Source organism: Heloderma suspectum, chromosome 3 (genome assembly GCF_057233095.1).
Source record: "Heloderma suspectum isolate Gila_16-S chromosome 3, 16-S_ref, whole genome shotgun sequence".
Classification (NCBI taxonomy): Eukaryota; Metazoa; Chordata; class Lepidosauria; order Squamata; family Helodermatidae; genus Heloderma; species Heloderma suspectum.
Window position 1 is genome coordinate 59,789,021 of NC_139460.1, and position 21,904 is coordinate 59,810,924.

The following is a 21,904-nucleotide window of genomic DNA, read 5'->3' on the forward strand; positions in this document are numbered from 1 at the left end:
TCAGCGTGTTCTCTTGGCAAAACTCTATTAGCTTTTGTCCTGCTTCATTTTGTACACCAAGGCCATGCCTGCCTGTTATCCCGGTGATTTCTTGACTTCCTACTTTAGCATTCCAATCCCCTATGATGAAGAGGACATCTTTTTTTGGTGTTAGTTCTAGAAGGTGTTGTAGGTCTTCATAGAACCGATCAACCTCAGCTTCTTCGGCCTCAGTGGTTGGGGCATAGACTTGAATTACTGTGATGTTGAATGGTTTGCCTTGGATTCGTACTGAGATCATTCTATCATTTTTAAGATTGTACCCCAGTACTGCTTTTCCCACCCTTTTGTTGACTATGAGTGCTACTCCATTTCTTCTAAGGGATTCTTGCCCACAATAGTAGATATGATGGTCACCTGAATTAAATTCGCCCATGCCTGTCCATTTGAGTTCGCTGATTCCCAAGATGTCGATGTTCAATCTTGCCATCTCATGTTTGACCACCTCCAGCTTACCTTGATTCATTGATCTGACATTCCAGGTTCCTAAACAATATTGTTCTTTACAGCATCGGATTTTCTTTTCACTGCCAGACACATCCACAGCTGAGTGTCCTTTCGGGTTTGGCCCAGCCGCTTCACTCTTTCTGGCGCTACTTGGAAATACCCTCTGCTCTTCCCCAGTAGCATATTGGACATCTTCCGACCTGAGGGGCTCATCTTCCGGCGTCATATCTTTTCGCCTTGTGATACGTTCCATGGGGTTTTCTTGGCAAGAATACTGGAGTGGGTTGCCATTTCCTTCTCCAGTGGACCACATTTTGTCAGAACTCTCTGCCATGACCTGTCCGTCTTGGGTGGCCCTGCACGGCATAGCTTATGGCTTCACTGAGTTACGCAAGCCCCTTCGCCACAACAAGGCAGTGATCCATGAAGAGGACTGCATCCATCCTCATATGTAAAGTAAAGTTGCACCAGTTGAATTTCTGCCTGACATGTACCTGGTAAGAGCACTGGGCCCTCTGCCCCTTGCAGCAAACTCAGCACCCCCTTCCCTTTGTCACAGGGGTCCCCAACCTTTTTGGGTCAGTGGGCACATTTACAATTTTGAGAGTGTTATGGGTGCTCTGCCCATATGGCTGCCATTGGGAGGTAGCCCATTCATAAAATGGCTGCCATGGTGGGCATGGCTGGTCACATAACACTCATTTCCCAGAAAGTGAGAGTAAAGAAAAGCAACTTGCTCAAGCACCTAATACAAGGCAGAAGTAGAGTCCGAGAGCCCCAAAACAAAACCACTCCTTTGAACCCAAATAGAGATGGTACAGGAGGGTGGCATGTTGCTTTGCAGCAGGCCAGCCTTCCAGGTTTTTTTTTTTTTAAGTGGAATTAAAACATCTTAAGAAATAAAATAAAAATTGGGAGGGCAAGGAGCATGGCAGGCACCAAGAGCACCACATTGGAGACACCAGCTTTATGAGATACAAAGGCTTCCTTTACACTAAGGAAAACCCCCACAGTCCTCTGGTTCTGGTCTGGAGCCTTTCTGCATTTATTGTGGGCTCCCAGACAGGGACCATGTGATTGCTGAGAGGGGAAGCTTTTAATTTTCAAGGTTCCATAGAATGCAATGAAACAGCGCCATCTAGTAGCTGTTTTAATCACATAACATTCCAAATTTTAAAAATGGCTCATTAGTTCCAGATCTTTCTGTGATGAAATAAGCGGGAAATACCTCTGGATGTGCACAGGAGGTTAATGATGTCATGAAAAGGACCCTCAGACTTTGGTGTGTGAGAAATCTCAATAGCAGGATAAAAGCTCCACGTGAAGGAGCCCCAAGTTGGAGAGCTGGGAAAAGCCACATAGCAGCACTTAGTCCTAACAGTTCTGAGGTAAAAATGAAGTCAAATGAAGGTCAACCATCATTCTTTAAACTCCTATAAATAAGCTACTTCTTTTCCTTTCTACCTCAGAATCAGCATTTAGTACAGACTACCCTCAAACAAATCTCTCCTACACTGCCAAGTTTCAAATCAATCCACTGAGCCATTTTCTGAGTAAAGCTGTAGAACCTCCCACCCCCCGTGCTGAATTCTGGTTATAATGGTGGAATGCAATTCATCCTACTCACCCTTAACGTAGGGCCAAACTGTGGCCCTATAATATATCTCAGCAGTGACAATTTATGTACCAATGACAGGTTATGCGGTTGTTGATACTCTTGGGTAAGCAACTGCTCTGAGTGCTGCTGATTTTGCTGCTTCTGTGAATGTCATCACACTTTTTTTTTTCATTGCATAATATCATTCTTATATAAATGACAGTGTACAATACAATACAATTCACTTACCTCATTGGCTTGGTTACCATTGGATCCATCCCAAGCTCTTCAGCCTAAGAAAGTGAACAGCTGGGATGCATCTTGTAGTGATAAACACTGCAGATATATACATATGGGAAGATGGGTCATAGGATGGGAAAAGCAGTGCACCCAAGATATTTTAGACCTGACCTTTTTTTCTAATATGGAAGAAGAATTTAGCCTCTAGAGATTTATAGAGATTTATAATGGATGCTGGTAATAAGATTATTTCACAATATAGTAAATGGCTTCCATTAATGGAAATAGACGTGAAAGAAATAGTAATTTCCAAAGTCGAAAATCAACATGAGTATTTCTTTCCTCAGATAAATATTTTAAGTCCGATTTCTACATTGTGAATCCAGGAAATGAATGAAATATTTGGAGATCACTGTCAATATTTCCCCCCATCTAATATCCAGTCAGAATTAATGGCTTCCATTTCTTAAGGCAAGGAGATTTGTCATGGGTATGTTACATAATTGATGGTCGGAGGTAAAATCCTTCCTTCCTTCCTTCCTTCCTTCCTTCCTTCCTTCCTTTCTCCCCCTGCCCCCCTCTCTTCCAATGCTGCCAATATAAATGTTTAAACAGAGGGTTTGGAACATGATAAAATCAATGTCTGATATTATAGATGGTCTTCCGTCACAGAACAAATGGAGATTTCATACTCACTTTTGAGGAAAACCTGTTCGCAAATCTTTTGTAGTATTTATGAGGGGCAAAATACCAAGCAATGGCAAATGCCATGAAATTGTGAAGCTGACTTCAAGACATCCTTGGAGTGTTTACATAGCAATATATGCTTCACCTCTATAAACACAAATTATCTACAGTTTCTTTACAGTTAAATTCTGAGCTAATGAAGACTCAGTTCCTAGAGAACTGGGCAATGGGAGAAACTGGGATTGTCTTGACACTGTATTTCTCATCCTTCACGCAGATTAGCTGGAGTTCTGACTTCTCGGTTTGTGTGATGAGAATATGAGAAATAAATAATTGTTTCAAAAAATATACTTAGGATGTGACTAATTTTCTGAGAAAACTTGAGCTTGTCAGTGATATCTTTTAAAATAGTTTAAATTGTCATTTAGGTTCATATTTCACTTGTAGCTATTACCTGTCTGAACTTTTGAACAAAAACCATGGTTAGTTGTTTTGTTTTTTAATGAAAGGGGCTGAGGTTTAAGTAAGTGGTGGGCAAACTGTAGCCAGATGTTGGATAACAACATCCATCATCCTTGTCCATTGGCTATGCTAGTTGTGGCTTGTGGGGGCTGGAGTCCAACAACATCTGGATGGCCACAGGTTCCCCAGCCCTGGAGTTTAAACTGTGCCATCTGACCGAGAACTTCTTTCCTTGTCCTAGATTGTGAGGAAGAGCTGTGGTTCCTTATGTCTAGGTCTCACTGTAGTTGTGGACTCCCATGATGGAATGCTTCTCACACACAAACAATATCATCACTTTAAAAAAAAGCAACCACACTCTACCTTGCAACTCTAGCTGGGCTAGAACCTTTCTGCCCAACATCTTTTTTCAAGACATAAGAAGAGCTCTCCTGTATCAGACCAAAGGTCCAACATATCCAGGGGCACCAGGTTAGGGAAGGCTAATTTAGGGCACAATGTCATGCATGTTTTGACAGAAAAAAAGCCCTACAACTCCTAGCATGGCTGGCGGGGGAATGCTGGGAATTGTAGGACTTCATTCTATCTAAACATGCATAGAACTGCAGCATTAATATGTTCTCAGAAAGGTGGTGTAACTTGATGAAATGGAAGAACTAGTACCAAAGTGTAATTCTCCAAGATGGTTTCTTGCATTTATGTCAACAAGCCAGCTTTCTGATCTCACCCAGGCCCAGCCCACATCAACCCTCACCCATATCCACCTGTTCTTGTAGGCAACCAATTCAGGGTTTTATTTGTGTTTCAACACAGCTCCTGTAGTGGTTTTCTTGATGAAGTAGCTCTCCTTGAGACTATCTAGCTGTGCTGTGAATCCTGCAGGACCTGGTCCTTGCTTTTCCAGCTCATTCCACCTGGTCTGAGAGGGTGGAGCCCTACTGACGGACTCTCCAGAAACAAAGGTTTCTGCCCCTGTGGTTATTTTTGCTGTTTGGATTTGTTTAGTTCTCCTTCGTTTGGCCTTAGTATAATTATTGTTGGATTGCTTAATAGTGTATATTTATTAATGCGAGATGTTTTATGTGTATTATATTTATGATTTGTAACCATTAATTATTTGAAAATGTTGCTGTATTTTATTGTGTAAATTTTTTGATGCTGTAAGCTACTTTGAGCATGGTTTATCATGGAAAAACAGCATACAAATAAACTGATGCTGATGAAGAAGATCAAGAAGATGAAGAAGATGAAGATGAAGAAGAAATTATCCTGCTATGGAGGGTGGCCAGGTGTCCTCTTTTACAGAGAATGGTCCTCTCTTTTGAAGGTGCACTCTATTTGAAGTGCTGTCTATCTAGTACACATCTGGTATAAAGATAAACAACCATCTGAAGGAACAGCTGGGCCCATCAACAGCACCTGGACAGCAGTCTGAGCAAGGCACACAGGTTGCCTGGTTGCAGTCTTCCACACTATGATGAGGTGTACTGTATTTCTATTTAACTCGAAATAATAATGTCTAAATTTGCATCTATACATAGAAATTAGCATGTGCAGATGCTATGCAAACTGGTGTCCTTCTTTGTTCTCTTTTTTGTAGATTCACAAGTGGCCACCCTCCTGCTGAATGCTTTACATGGGAAAGAGGGACCCAATACCTGGAGTTTTGTGGTGGGGTGGAAGTACACCAGATCTTTGGCTCCTTTGGCACATTGTGTATGGATGTAGCTGCTGAGTATGTGGCAGTATCCAGCATTGTCAAAAGTCTTGCGTGATGATATACACTGAGTAGCCAGATGTCAGCATAGTGTAGAAGTACACACCACACCAAAACAAATGAACAAGCAAATAAACCAGCTAACCTCCCCACCCACCCCACCCTGCCAAAACACATACACACACATAGCAAAGGCAAAATACGCCCTTGTTCCCACCAGCTTCTCTGCCCCCCCCCCCCAAGGATACTCCATTCAACCCCGCTCTAGCCTCCCAGAACACTCTCTAACTCCACTGCCCAGCCTAGTTTTTTTTCTGGGCTACTGGGCTCACAAAGTGCTGGGCTGCAGCCATTCATTTTAATGGGGTCCAGAGGTATTCTTGAAAATAAAGAGAGTGGGGGTGTTTCCACCAGTGATTTACTCTGAGCTGGCTGTGTGTTGAGGGCGTTAGGGATAAATGACGTCGTGACCATCCAGCAGCCACCCCAGAGCTTATCATGGAAAAACTGGATTTCCCGAGGCTGCTTAAAGTCCAATTCTTTTCCTCAAGTCAGGTTCTCCCAGGTATAGCTGTTGTGTGCCCCAACCCTTGCATTTACCTTGGGTATGATAGCCCTGCACAGGGTGTGCCTTTCACTGTGACCCCCAGTCAAGGGGTGTTTACTGTGTGTTTTCCATCCCAGCACAAACCAATTAGTGTCTACTCAGAAGTAACTCCCATTGTGCTCAGTGAGGCTTGCTTACATCAGAATTTACAGAGATCCCTCTGAATTGAAATAGAGATTTTAAACCACTGATTCCCTGAAGCCTGTAAAGTGTTTTACTGAACCTATGATTCTCTTTGGCTTGGTTTATTGCCTTAGGAAGTAACTACTTCACAGCTTCCTTATACAGCTTCCTTATCCTTCCTTATCACAGCCTGCAGCTAGAAAAGAGGCTGGTTTCCCATCCCTGTGTCGACCCCCCCCCCCCGTCTTTCCCAGCACAAGCATATGTGTGTCTACTTAGCAATAACTCCCCTTGTGCTCAATGAGGCTTACTCCTGAAATGCAGGTGCATCTGGACTTTCAGGGCAAAGGAGAAAGGGGGGGAGCCTCTCTTATTAGTTGAGCAGCCCCTGGCAATCAGATGACGTTCACTCCAACCCCCACCCCCACCAGGAAGTATGTTCTGTGAAGCGATTTTTACTGGTGTGTCGGGGTGTACGGACCCCACTTACCTGGGTCCGCTGGGGGGTCCACGGGGGGGAAGGCGATCCAGTCCTCCCCCCCGGAATCCTCCCCGGCCGGATCCACTCCGCGGTGCGTCTGCGGAGCTGCTGGCCGGGGCTGGCTGCTGCCGGATTTCCGGCTGCGGCTGGTCTACAGACGCAAATGGCATCCGGCATAGCAGACACCATTTGCGTGCCTCCCTTTGGCTATGATAGGCTACATAAATCTTTCATAAAAAGGAAGCACGCAAATGGCGTAGCAGACGCCATTTGTGTCCTTCCCTTTGGCCATGATAGGCTATGTAAATCTTTACGTAGCCTATCACGGCGAAAGGGAGGCACGCAAATGGCATCCACTATGCCATTTCCATGCCTCTCTTGGCCGTGATAGGCTATGTAAAGATTTACGTAGCCTATCATGGCAAAAAGGGAAGGACACAAATGGTGCCCACTGTGCCAGATGCCATTTTGCATCTGCATGGGGCAGTGGCCGGACCTGGCCGGAGCCGGACCCAGGGGTGCCAGCCTGCCAGGTAAGATCCAACCGGGTCAGACTTTGCAGGTTGGCGGGGTGCGGTGGTCTGTTCCACCACGGGCTCGGGGGGGGGGGGCTGGATTCTAAGAATCCGGCCTCATTGGAGTCCGTGGTGGAATTCTCCGCCATCCCTGCTGGTGCGGAACACTTGCTCATGGAGCCCTGCATGGACCAAAGTGCAGCAAAACTGATTCATTTTTTTTTTTTTAATCCAGTACTCTTCCATTTGCTTCTCCTTCCGTTGTCATGGAGACACAGTCAGTGTTGGAGGCCGGCATTTCAGCTAGCCTCCCAGTTTAAAATAATTACACACACACACTTTAAAAACTTTTTAAAAATCAGGGACAGGGAGCTTGGCAAGTGCCAAGGGAGATGACTGCAGAGACAGAGTTGGTGGGTTAGAGGTCCCAAAAGTAAGTTTAGAAAGGGCCCCAATATTTATTTATTTATTTATTTATTAAATTTATTAATTGCCCATCTGACTGGTCACCCAGCCACTCTGGGCGATGTACAACCCACCATAAACAATTTAAAACAATAAAATTTTACCATAAAATTTTTTTTAAAAAAATACCCTAACCCACCCCAAATGCCTGCCTGAACAACCACGTTTTTAATGCACGACGGAAGCTCATTAAAGAGGGGGCATGACGGAGTTCCCTAGGGAGGGAGTTCCACAGAGTGGGGGCCACCACAGAGAAGGCCCTCTCCCTCGTCCCCACCAGTCTAGCTGTCCTGGCTGATTGGACAGAGAGAAGGCCATCCGAGGCTGATCTTGTTAAGCGGCCTGTCTGGTGTTGCTGGAGGCGCTCCTTAAGATAGGCTGGGCCGGAACCATATAGGGTTTTAAAGGTCAAAACCAACACCTTGAATTTGGCCCGGAAAACAACTGGTAACCAGTGCAACTCCTTCAGCACTGGACTGATGTGATCTCGCCGGCGGCTGCCTTTAATCAGGCGAGCCGCCGCGTTCTGTACCAGCTGCAGTTTCCGAACCATCTTCAAGGGTAACCCCACGTAGAGCGCATTACAGTAGTCTAAACGAGAGGAGACCAGGGCATGTACTACCGATGGGAGCAGATGGTCGGGAAGGTAGGGGCGCAGCCGCCGTATCAGATGGAGTTGATACAGCGCTGTCCGGCTCACAGCTGACACCTGAGCCTCCATGGACAGCTGGGAGTCCAAAATGACCCCCAGGCTGCGGACCTGGTCTTTCAAGGGTAGCTGTACCCCATTCAACACCAGGTCAACATCCCCCAGCCTCCTCTTGTCTCCCACCAAAAGTACCTCGGTCTTGTCAGGGTTGAGCTTCAGCTTATTCCTCCCCATCCAGCCACTCACCGTCTCCAGACATTTGGACAGGGATTCTACAGCCAACCTTGGTGAAGATTTGAATGAGAGGTAGAGCTGAGTGTCATCTGCATATTGATGACACTGCACCCCAAACCTCCTGATGATAGCCCCCAGTGGCTTCACATAGATGTTAAATAGCATCGGGGAGAGGATGGAACCCTGTGGCACCCCACAAGTAAGTGGCCACGGGTCCGAAACCTCCTCTCCCAGTGCTACCCTCTGGTACCTGCCAGAGAGGAAGGACTGGAACCACCGCAATACAGTGTTTCCAATGCCCAACCCCTCCAGGCTGTCCAGGAGGATACCGTGGTCAACGGTATCAAAAGCCGCTGAGAGGTCGAGGAGAACAAGGAAGGAGCATTCACCCCTATCCAGAGCCCTCCTCATATCATCCACCAAGGCGACCAAGGCCGTTTCTGTCCCATGCCCAGGCCTGAAGCCCGACTGAAATGGGTCTAGATAATCAGTTTCTTCCAAGTGTGCCTTCAACTGCACCGCCACCACCCGCTCAATCACCTTGCCCAAAAATGGCAGATTTGAGACTGGGCGAAAGTTGTTCAGAACTTGAGGATCCAAGGAGGGCTTCTTTAAGAGCGGTCTTATCACTGCCTCCTTGAGGGCTGATGGCATCACTCCCTCCTCAAGGGAGGCGTTCACCACCGCCTTGATCCCCTCACCCAGTCTCTCTCTGCAGCTCATAATGAGCCAAGATGGGCAAGGATCAAGTAAGCAGGTGGTTGGCCTTACAGATGAAAGCACCTTGTCCACTTCATCAGGAGGAAGAAGCTGGAACCGATCCCACAAAACCGGTTTGCCACAGGCCGCCTCTTGCTCACTAACTGTATCCACAGTGTGCAGAGTAACACACCTAATCTGATCAATTTTATCTGCAAAGTGCCTTGCCAAAGCCTCACAGGAGGCCTTAGAATGCTCCAGTGGTTCCGGAGCCACAGGACCGACCAGGCTCCGGACCACTTGGAACAGCCTCCTGGGGCAGCACTCTGCAGACGCGATGGAGGCAGCATAATATTCCTTTTTTGCTGCCTTCACCACCACGTGATAGGCTGAAGATATAGCTCTAGCCCGTGTCTGATCGTCTTTGGAGCAAGACTTCCGCCACCGGCGCTCTAGCCGTCTCACCTCCTGTTTCAGAGCTCGTAACCGCGGATTGAACCATGGTGCAGTCCGAGCCCTGTTCAGGGGGAGAGGGCGTTTCGGAGCCACCCGATCTAATGCCCCAGTGATTGCGGCATTCCAGCCACCCACCAGGGTCTCGACCGAGTGGCCGTTGGCATGCCCCAGAGAATCCCCAAGCGCGTTCAGGAATCCATTTGGATCCATAAGACGCCTGGGGCGGACCATTTTAATGGGTCCTCCACCCCTGCGGAGGGGTTGTGGAACCGAGAAGTCCAACATCACCAGATAGTGATCTGACCATGACAAGGGGGTGGTGGATATACCCCCGACTTCCAGATCACTCCCCGCTTCTCCAGAAACAAACACAAGGTCTAGTGCATGACCGGCTACATGGGTGGGCCCAGTTAGAATATGGTGCAGCTCCCAGGAGGCCATGGTCTCCATGAAGTCCCGAGGTGCTCCTGTGAGGATGGCCTCCGAATGTACGTTGAAGTCCCCCAACACCAGTAAGTTAGGGGACTGTACACGCACAGTACAGAATATATGAATATATGAATATATTATGAATATGAATATGAATTCATATGAATATATTTGAGAAATGTTGCTTTGATCGGCCAGTCTTGATGGTGTTCCCCCCCCCCATGTGATAGGCAATGGCCAAGACCATAGACAATGACTCATTTCTTCCATAATATTAATCCCAAATGGCTGTTATCTCTCCACACAAGAGAGGATGCTTTAGTTATCATACACAGCTGATTTATCTTTATAATATGGAACCTATTAAGGACGTCTCTATACTTATATAGTTAAACTTTAGTCAAGTATAATTTCAAGCCAAATAAATAATTTTACCTATTTAAGAATGCTGGATCTTACTATTACTTTATCATATGCATGCTGACATCAACTCACTCTCAGCTTAATTCTGGAATTGAATATAAATTAATCTTGATATTTCTTAACCTTTTTTAGCATCAGCTTATGCATGTCTATTTAGACCTATTGAGTTCAATGGGACTTACTTCCAGCTAAGTATATACAGGACTGCAATCTTAATATCTTTCAACCAGCCTAATGAGAGTGAATCTGAAAGTTTATCTGCCACAACAGCAACAACAACAATAATGGCAGTATCCAACCATGTCATTCTGTTACCACAGATGATGTTGCGCTAGCGGAAACTAGCTTCTGAAGTATGCGCAAGAGGAGAATCCAACTAAAGTTACATTTGAGCAAGCATGATTGTGCAAGCGGTTGTGCATTACACTTGTGCAACCAGTTGTGCAATCAGTCACACATAACTCTTGTGCAACCGGTTGTGCAACTGCTTGCGCATTCGGCTTTTGCAACCCATTGTGCAATGGGTTGCAGAACCACTTGCACAAACTGTTGCACAAGTGTAATGGGCAACCATTTGCACAATGGAAAGTTTTGGAGGGGCTCCACTAGCAGTAATTGAGTTTGTCGAAGGACACCATTGGATAGTGCCCCTAGATATAGAAACTGGAAAGTTGTTTATTTGTTTTATTTTTTGTTTTTTTAACTTTCAGCCAGTGCTCGAATTATAGGGGGAAAGGTAGGAGGGCACACTTAACGACACTTACCTGCCAACTTGATTGGACTTAGAGAGCAGGGCCTCTGAGATGGATCTTAAGGCAAGTTCATATGGGTTTCTGCGATTCTTCAAATAACCTGGTCCCAAACAGCTGAGGGCTTTAAAATTATCATTGCATGATGCAAAATTGTTGTAACCTGATCGAAACATCTAGCCCTCAAAAACATTATTGCAACTAAAAACTGAACCAGCTGAAGTTCCCACATTGTCTTTAAACTACCTTATTTGGAGAGTATTACAGTCTAGTCTAGGTGTAACTAACTAGCATGTATAACTGAAGCCAGGTCTGCATGCTCCAGGTTAGGTCGGACCAGCCTAACAGTGCAATCCTAGGCATGTTTATTTAAAGTTAAGTCCCACTGTGTTCAATGGGGCTTATTCCCTAGTAAGTGTGTTTAGGATTGCAACCTAAGCTGGGGAAGTGCGTAAACGTAAAAAGCACAGTAACACAGAAACATTGTGGAAGCATACGGTTGCTCCCCCATGAAATGAATATCAAGAAACAATTTGATTTCTTATTATCAAGGATCAGTCCATGAAAAGAGGTCTCCTGCATTAGCCCTACTGAAATGAGTGTGAGCTGCACAAGAGTATGATGGCACTTTTGCATGGACAGGAGACCATTCCACTGGATTGGGCCCTTAATGATAAACAGCCTAAAAAGTAATGTGGTTTAAGTCCAAAAATCATTATATCTGAATATCCAAACAACTATACTCATTGGATTAAAAAGGTATTTTGAGTCTAAATAAAACATTGCTTTCTACAACTTGGATGAGTGAAGGCTCAAGTATTTAGTGAAATTATCATTTTTAAGTTATTAGCTTCATTTGTGCTGAATTATTCCAATCATTCAGCTCCATCTTCTGGTTTCCTGATGCACAGCACCAGTGTTTAGAATATACAAATGTAAAATGGAATTTGGTTTTCAGTTATCTAGCTCTCTTATGTACTGCTACTAATAGTTTATAAAGCAACTTTTTGATGCAGCCCAATACTCACCTGGAGTACACATATCTGAGGAGACATGTATAGCATTGCCATTACATGTGAAAATGACCATATAAGTCATTATTATTCCCCTTTCCTGTACAGAAAACTGAGGCAAATGGATGGAGAGAGAGATGGAGAGAGAGAGAGGCAGCCGCCGGTGAGATCACATCACTCCAGTGCTGAAGGAGTTGCACTGGTTACCAGTTGTTTTCCGGGCCAAATTCAACGTGTTGGTTTTGACCTTTAAAACCCTATATGGTTCCGGCCCAGCCTATCTTAAGGAGCACCTCCAGCAGCACCAGACAGGCCGCTTAACAAGATCGGCCTCGGATGGCCTTCTCTCTGTCCCATCAGCCAGGACAGCTAGACTGGTGGGGACGAGGGAGAGGGCCTTTTCTGTGGTGGCCCCCACTCTGTGGAACTCCCTCCCTAGGGAACTCCGTTATGCCCCCTCTTTAATGAGCTTCCGTCGTGCATTAAAAACGTGGTTGTTCAGGCAGGCTTTTGGGGTGGGTTAGGGTATTTTAGAAAATGTTTTTATTGTAGAATTTTATTGTTTTAAACTGTTTTTATTGTATGTTGTACATCGCCCAGAGTGGCTGGGTGACCAGCCAGATGGGCGATTAATAAATTTAATAATAAATAAAATAAGAGAGAGAGATGGATTGATAACTAGTTAGCTAGATCATAGAATCATAGAATAGTAGGGTTGGAAGGGGCCTATCGAGTCCAACCCCCTGCTCAACGCAGGAATCTAAGTCAAAGCATCCCTGACAGATGGCTGTCCAGCCTCATCTTGAATGCCTCCAGTGGGAATGCCTCCACTACCTCCCTAGGTAATTGGTTCCACTGTTGTATTGCTCTAACAGTCAGAAAGTTTTTCCTGATGTTCAGCCAGAATCTGGCTTCCTGTAAACTGAGCCCATTATTCTGTGTCTTGCACTCTGGGATGATCGAGAAGAGATCCTGGCTTTCCTCTCTGTGACAACCTTTCAAGTACTTGTACAGCACTCTCATATCTCCCCTCAGTCTTCTCTTCTCAAGGCTAAACATGCCCAGTTCTTGCAGTCTCTCTTCATAGGGCTTTGTTTCCAGTCCCCTGATCATCTTTGTTGCCCTCCTCTGAACCCTCTCCAGTTTGTCTGCGTCCTTCTTAAAGTATAGTGCCCAGAACTGGACACAGTACTCCAGATGAGGCCTAACCAGTGGTGAGTAGAGGGGAGCTAGTACTTCCCGTGATTTGGAAGCTATGCTTCTATTAATGCAGCCCAAAATAGCATTTGCCTTTTTTGCAGCCACATCACATTGTTAGCTCATATTCAGCTTGTGATCTACAATTCCAAGAACCTTCTCATTTGTAGTATTGTTGAGCCAAATATCCCCCATCTTGTAACTGTGCTTTAATATCCATCCCACCTTTACTCCAATGGGTTCCAAGTCCCATTTTGCTTTCACCACAACAACCCTGATAGGTTTGGCTGTGACAGTTATTTGCTTAAGGCTACCCAGTAAGCCAAAACCACAACTCTAGCCACACACCACCCTGCATCTTCTATAAGGAACTGGATGTGTTTAGCCTCAAAGAAGGGTGGAAACAGATAACACTCTCCAAATATCTGAAATTGAAAGGTTGTAATGTTAAAGAAGAGGGTAAAGAGTTATCTGCTGCCCCAGAGGGCAGGACTGGATCTAATGGGCTGAAGTCACAGGAGGGTCAATTTCAGTTGAATGTTACAAGAAATGTCTACATGGCAAGAGCAATTTCATAATAGAAACAATTACCGGGGGGTGGGGTGGGGGTCTGAGGTGATCTCTCCTTTCAAGCAGAAGCTGCTGGGGCATCCTTTGGGGATGTTCTAGCTCTGGCTGTCTTGAATTAAGCAGGGAAGGTTGTATGGCTCACAAGGACCCCTCCAGCTTGATGATTTGATGGGTGCAACTTTGACTGGGAAAGAAAGCAGCATAGGAATGGGACAATGTCACCCTTCACTCCCAGACATTTTCCCAATCTAAAATCTCTCCCCTACCCCTACTGTCATTTGCAGAGAAAAATATATAAGGATATGAGTTATCAGCTGAACAAAGTTACAATCTCTCTTCAGACTTTCCCAGTTAACATGGGGAGGCTAGGGACAGAGGAAGTTCAGCTGAAGCACATGTCTCCATGACTTTCCATGCTTACTATTTCATGTTACCTGCACTGGAAGATACTTGTGGCCCTCCAGATGTTTTGACCTACAACTCCCATGATCCCTTATCATTGGCTATGCTGGCTATGACTGATGGGAGTTGCAAGCCATCTGAGAGATGCTCCTGGCAGTTGAAACATTTACAGCTTTGCTCCCAGTTGGGGTTTCAGGACATGATTTGCCATGGACACTTCAGACCATTTAGTAATAATCAACAGGGTTTGTGTGTTGTTTATGGCTTGGATAGTAAAATAAATTAACTTAAGAAAGTTCAAAGAAGGGAAGTTTCTTGTACCCTTTTCCCCACAGCAGCTCTGTATCCCACATTGTTCAGAAGGTCCCCCAACCACAGCCCCCTGGGAGACTTGCCCGAGGGGGGAAGATGAGGAACTTCCTTTCCATTAGCTTCCTTTAGGGCACAATCCTATGCATGTCTAGACAGAAAAAAGTCCTACAACTCCTAGCATTCCCCAGCCAGCCATGTCGAGTAAGTTATTATTCAACGACTTATTACTGTAATTAATATGGTTTTATTTGTTTAACCAAATCCTATACCTTCTGCTGTTGGCTATGTAAGGGGAAGGTATAAAGGGAACAGTACAAGGTTACAGAGAAAAGTATGTGTGCGTCCTCACAGCTTGGGGATACAGTAAAAGGTTAGGCCTGAGCCTTAAAGGTCCTGGTGGCAGTGAAACTCAGATTGTGTGGGAGAAGGTAGTTCCTGCTGGGGTGAGAAAGGCCTTAGAGAAGGGGAATTCTCACCAGGAGAAGGCAGAAACGCCACAGGCTCCCTGCTGCAGGAGTTATGTCTCAGCTTGTGAGGGGTTCAGAGGAATTGCAGGACCTCCGGTGTGGAGATAAACACAATGCTCCACAGCCCATTGTAATTCCTACAACTGAGATCGATGTGGCTTATTCCTAAGTAAGTGTGTATAGGATTACTGCCATAGAAACTAAATAAAGCATTCCTCTTGTTTTTTGTATTTGTTTAATTGGAACAATTCCACGTGGAAAAGGTCCAATTGGATTAGCATTCCAACCAGTCCAGAACTAAGAACGCCTTGGCTCTAAGCAGGTAATGATGATAAATCCACTCACTATGGCAGAGGTGGCAAACCTGTGCCTTCCAGATGTTGTTGAACTCCAGCTACCATCATCCCTAGCCAACACAGATGATAGATGTAGCTCAGCAACATCAGTAGGGGCACAATTTCCCCACATCTGCACTATGGCAAGAGTTAGAAGAACGAACTGTATCACCTCAAAAATATGCTTCTCTAGTCTTCATACATGGCACTGCAAAACCAACCATGCTACAAAGATGGAACAACGCATAGTGCACTAAAATGAACACATCCAAATGTATATCCCAAACACCATGTTTCACAATTGAAAGTAAGATGTTATAACTTAGTTATTTAGCAGCTGTTCTTCTCTTCCCCTGTAAGCTGTATAGTTTTCAGTTTATATTCCTCAGTTGTGTATTGTAAAGAGTTCATAGCTGAACTATTAAAAAGACCCCCTGGTGATATTTGAGCTAGAATTTTAGCAGCCAGTATGGGCTAACTCATGCTTTCCTGTCAAAGTGAGGTCTCTATTTCAGGCTGTAGACAAATGACAGAATCACCTGCTTCTTTTGTCTTCCCCGATGAAAACTCTCAGTGGATCTTGTCAACTTGGATTCACTATGGTTTTACATATGAGCAAGTAAAATTCAGAGAGAGAGAGAGACTGGGTACCATACCCATTTATATCCACGATACTTAAGACAATACCTCTCCTAGAATGCAATGGGATACATATTTCTCTTTACTTGTCCTAAAATAAGAATTACACTCGATGAAACCAGTTAACACCCACAGTATATTATTTGACAAACCTCCAGCTTGTTCTTCTGCCTGTGATGATTCATAATATTTTAATACAAGTGGGACCTGCAACAAAATGCTGCAGTGTGGAGTAGGGGTGGGCAAATCTGCTGGTTTTGCTTTCTCCCACGTTCAAATATTTTAAAATCTCAAGTTCCTATTTATGAAGACATTGTGAGAACTTTGGTAAGGTCTTTTTTTAAAAAAAAAATAAATCCAAAACGAATTCTCGCCCATCTGTACTGACTGGACAAATTTAGCAGGTACAGCTATTCCCAGCATGGAAAGGTCCATGTTGTAGTGCCAACCATGTGGCTGTTAAAGGTAAAGAGCCTGTCAGAAAAAAAGAGGTGGCACCCCTAATTCAGCATCACAAACATAGCTGAATACACAAGAATTCAAACCCAGACTTTTACAAGCAAAGCACCCAAAGCCCACTGTCTGACTGGACAAATCTGTCCGTTTCACTTTCTCCGTGATTTTTTTTACTCTCAAGTAGGGGTATAAGGATTTTGTTAAATCTGTTCAGTCTGTGTTTCACAGATTGTCAGGCAACTTTCATTCTGTTGTCCACTCATTGATGGAATCGGAATTTTTTTTACCAGAATTTCATTCTATTTGTGCTAATTTTTATTAACGCTAATGCGCACTCACACTAGTGTGGATTAACTAATGCAAACTAGTGCATTAGCACTAATGCATATTTGTGCTACTGTGTTAATGCTAATTAGTGCAAATCCACCTCCCATGAAAAATTGGTTCTCAAGTCCACGGAGCCCACGTGACTCAGAAAAAGCTGGTTGGCTGCTGAATCTGGAGGCCAGATTCATAGAAAGCCAAACACATTTGAATCCATTACAGGTTTTCCAACATCCCTGCCTCAAGTTCTTTCCATCCTAGTTATGAAGAAATTTGCATATTATGGTAAGTTCTTATCCAAAAAGTTACCAAACTAAAATCTCACCCATCCCTAGTGTGGAGTGCTCCTGTTTAGGGTCCATCCAAGCAGTCATACAGTTCTCCAGATACTCCATTCCACCACCACCCACCTTCGGTTTTCTGTTCCAGCTCCCCAACAGACACTCAGCATTCTGTAGCTACTGAGAACAAGTGCTCATTGAGCTGTTTTGGGTCCCCCCCCCCGCATTTTTTTGTATCTATCCTTGTTATTCTCCCACGTCTGCTTATACCTCCCCCTTGTGTGTGAATTGTGCTCTTTTAGCTACATGAGAGCTGGAACTAAGACAATGAGTTTGTTCGTCATATATAGGATATAATATAGCACCTGCTGCTATAAAATACAGTTTCGCTCGTCCAAGCAGCCCGATACAAAGCATTTGCCCATAATCAGAAGAAGAACATGATTCAAATAACAATGAATTTGGATAAGCAAGGCTGCAATGCTAAGTATGCTTATTTGGAAATAGAGTCCCATTTACTTTATCTTATCTATCTATCTATCTATCTATCTATCAATCATCTGTCATATTTCTTGGCTGCCTTTCAGGGCAGGAGCCCTCCCAAGGTGGCATACAACAGTACAGCTCACATAATAAAAATTGATGCGGTAATAAAAACAGTAAGACCAGCAACAGCAGCCAACATTCTTTAATTTAAAAAATCAACGAACACCAGCATAAAACAAAACCTAGCACACACTGCAGCTACAACTCAGTCTGATAAAACATAATCAGGGGAAGTTCAGAGTAAATCAGTAAGTTTTCAGGGCCTTTCTAAAAGCCTGCAGTGATGAGCCTGGCAGACCCCCGATGGCAACTTATTTCAGAGGTGTGGGACCACTGCAGAAAAGGCCTTTAGGACTACTGAGTAAGCAAGGTTTGGTTTGGTCCTTAAAAATGTAAAGTAAATGAGTACGGGTTCATGATTAAGTGAGAGAAAGAAGACATCTTATTATCTTTCATGTAGTTCAAATATTTTGATTTCAAAGGGAATTGGCATATTTAGTTCTCCATTGTCAGGGCTGGCCCTACCATTAGGCAGAGCAAGGCAGCTGTTCAGACAGAAGATAGTGAAGCGCATGGAGTGGACTAAGCTATGTTGTGTCCCATAAGCTAGCCTGCTCCCCTCACATTTTCAGGGCTGAAGTAAGATCAAGAGCCAATATGGTCAGCTTTTGTATCACCATTTTGGTCTTCGCCTCAGGCAGCATAATTTCTCAAGCCGGCCCTGTCCACTGTAATGCACTGAGGCATGGAAATCAAATGGGTTTTGGGCCAATAGAAAAGATGTTTGACCTAGCCACCTTTCTCAACAGACATGAGCTTCACAATTGAATAAAAAAAGAGAGCAACTAAAAAATGGTATCTTTTATTGACCTATTGTTCAAAGTACTGGATATTGTGAGTTACCAGGAACTTGTCTTCTAGTGCTGGGGGTTTAGATACATTGAGCAGCTAGATACAGACACAGCACAGGACTGACATCTCCATGCTGCTGTTTCACAACACTGTGGTGTCAATGGTGAACTCTGCTAAAAATCATATTTGTAAGTATTAAATTCAAAACTAAAATTGGTTTTATATTTGCACAGGAAACACACTCTTTTGTCTATTTCTAGATTGTAACCCCAGGACCTGTGCTTTCTTTTTAAAGTGCCATGCATATGGATGGCTCTACATTTTATTATTATTAACAATACCAAGCACACAGCAGTGGAAATAAAACTGTAAATTCTCCTTTATTGTTTTTTGTTTGTTAAAACAGAGCAGCATTTACACTTCGTAAAAATTCAACCCAGTATTTTACATTAGAACCAGAGCATGTTACAATATTCATACAGGACACAAAATAGAACTCAGTTAAACTTGTTTGGTAAACTTCTTGACAGTATATTTGATTATACGAATTGTATTCTGAAAAATACTTATGCATATTTCAACACTGCACCCTGTAACTGCTACTATAAAGACTATGAATGCTTTAAAGGGGGTGGGAGGGGGGAGATTGTTTGGTAGATATCATTTTTTTAGATTTAAGTATTCCTTGTTATACTTTGCTTTCTTATGCAGGAAAGCAAAGTATAAAAACAAAACAGAACAAAATCTAATCTCTGCTCATGGCACAAATTAACAATGTGCATCCTTACTGCATGCTGAGTAAGATACATTCCAATCCTGTGAAACTCTGGCAGCAATCGAATAAGTGTGAACAGGTGCATTCAAGCTATCTGTATATCCAACCAACTCTGTCTGTTCTGTGTTCCCCTGGGAGTTCAGCGTCAAACTGCCAAATCACTTAAACAACGTTTTAGTGTGGCAAGCTCACACAAAGAAGTATGCAGCAAAACTGTGTGTCCTTACGTATTTTTTTTACATAAGCTTATTACCCTATTCATGTTCATACATGAGTAAAGTAGAGGAACCTTACTTGGCTCTTCAGAATCACAATGTCCATTATGGAAAACTAAGTTCCATTAATGCCTACTGGGACTTAGTTGCATGTGCTTTAGGATCAGGATGTTAGCTGGCTTGAAGTTTACCTTTTATTTAAGAGTATGATCTTAAACACGCTCACTTGGAAATCATTTCTGTTGGCCAAAACTGAGACTTGCATCTAGCCATGTGTAGTTAGGATCCGGTGTCAAAATAAGGGTTGGGTAGATCATCAAAGCTGAGATCCTAGCCATATTTTCATATAAGCAAGTTCTATTTGGAACTTCATATTTCTGATGCACCGATGTCATGATTTATTTGGAAATTCGGTTGATTTCAATGGTGCTACTTAAGCGTGCCTAAGATCAACTCAACAAAATTCTTTAACATGTATGTAAATCCTACTGGCATCCAAAGTTCTTTAAGTGGTAATATTACGTTGTAGTTTTTGAGCTATTTTCAAGCCATGGTTCATTAACATCTGACAACCAAGTGTTGTTTTCAAGCTATATTCAAGTCTTTAGAAATGGGCTGAACATACTCATTCAACCAAAACAGTGTATATATTGTGCTGTAAGGAATTGTAAATGGGATGCTACAGGAGGCCATGATGCTGGTATCCAATAATATATGATACCATGTTAATTCATATGCATATCATTCTTCCTAGAATATATGCATGTGAATTAACATATATTCACATATGTTAATATGTGAATATATGTTCATATATATGAACATATATGTTCATTTGTTCATACGAACATAGGAACAATACTACACTGAAGTGCAGTATTGGGACCCCTCATGGGGAACACACAACAAATAACCGTGTAGACTTTCAATCAGCCCAGTAAGTCAGATACATCCTTTTCATTATATTCTACTGTTATGTGTATCATGTTGAAATATACAATAGAATATGGTCTTCTCGGCTCAGCAGGTTATATAAATAGAATACTAATTTACTGTATTACGGTAAGTATTTGAGACCACAAATTGTAGTGTGGCTGCTGCTACTAATATGTCTATTATGCAAAAAGTGACTGGACCCATTTAGTAGAATTCTTTAAAAATCATAGAGTTTGTTAGGATTGTCTCATTGGTGCTTTGGTCCTAAATATTTGTGTCACCATTATCTATCTGTGACCATTATCTCTTAAAACATTGTTGCAGGATTTTGTGTCAAAGATGGTTCACAAAACAGTTCATATTCTCCATCTGTGTAGAGCTGTAAGACCTTTTTTATAGGATCTTGGTGAAATATTATTCTTTAGAAAAATGAAATATCTTGATTTAGTCTATTCAGCTTTTCTTTTCTTTTTTGCTGCCACAATACATTAGAATCAGGATGTCAAACTGAGCACAGATATATGTTTTCTGGTTTTATTCTCCAAAGTAAGTAAAATATAAAATATGAACTGTATAAACGTTGACAAGTAAATTATTCAACTAAAAATCCTGAAATGTTATAAACGACACTATTTTGACAAAATATTAATCTTGGTATTGTCCCTTTATATTGGAAAAGGATGCAATATATTTGTTCTCAAAACAGATAGTTAGAAAAGCAAACCTTTACAGTTCAATTTCTGTCCTTACTCATTTTGTGCAAAAGAATCTGGATTTTCTTATGAGAGATTAGTTAACAAAAGGGAGAACAGTGGCTTGAGGACTTGGCATTTCCTCTATAAGCAATGGGCATGAATGTGATCTAATGTCATTCTTTTTGGAGATGGCTTCATCCAGATCCAGCTGCCTATCATTGATTTTCACCTCCATGCAGCCATTGTAAAAAACTGTTACCGGGGTTGTCTCAAGTGGAACATCTACATAAAACATAATATAAAATCAATACTAATTCTTGGATTTTTGATCCATGTCTTTTTAATAGCAATTTCCCAACATATATAATAATTACTATATATAATACAATATATATCTATATCTATATATATGCATGTATGCATAACAAAGAAAACAAGAGGTGGGAACATTATACATCTTGATGGAATAAAACTCCCCTGACAACAAAAGCTGAAATTGCGTCTTCCATTTTAAGAGTGCCCTCCATACTTCCTGACATTCACAATTTTCTCATCACATTTTGTTGTTGTTATGATATGCCTCATTTTGCCACAAAAAGGTCCCTGAACTTCTAAGTTGGGACATTTCACAAGTAGGGACCCATGCCAAAAAGGTATGCTTCTTTCTCCTCAAAAGCCTCCCTCTCTTTATCCAGCCACTCCCATTTTTCTTTTTGGAATACATCTCAGTTACACTGCATAATGGCAACCTCTGTAAGGTGGCAATTGATGAGAGAAGAATGACTTTCCCCTGATATCTTCCCGTAAGACACATTTTTTGTCAGTGGGCAATTATTTTTGTTGCTTTGACTAATGAACTTGGATTATTTG

At 42.9% G+C, this 21,904-nt stretch overlaps 1 protein-coding gene across 1 annotated transcript in view; it reads right to left on the minus strand.

The window, feature by feature from the left end:
- Nucleotides 1-18,768: 18,768 nt before the first annotated feature.
- The window catches only part of PROS1 (protein S), a 61,621-nt gene continuing 58,485 nt past the window's right edge, over nucleotides 18,769-21,904 (minus strand). The window contains exon 15 of the mRNA XM_084843390.1: nucleotides 18,769-21,316. Within this exon, the coding sequence (XP_084699516.1) occupies nucleotides 21,129-21,316 (188 nt within the window). The 3' untranslated portion in view covers nucleotides 18,769-21,128. The remainder of the gene's footprint in view (nucleotides 21,317-21,904) is intronic.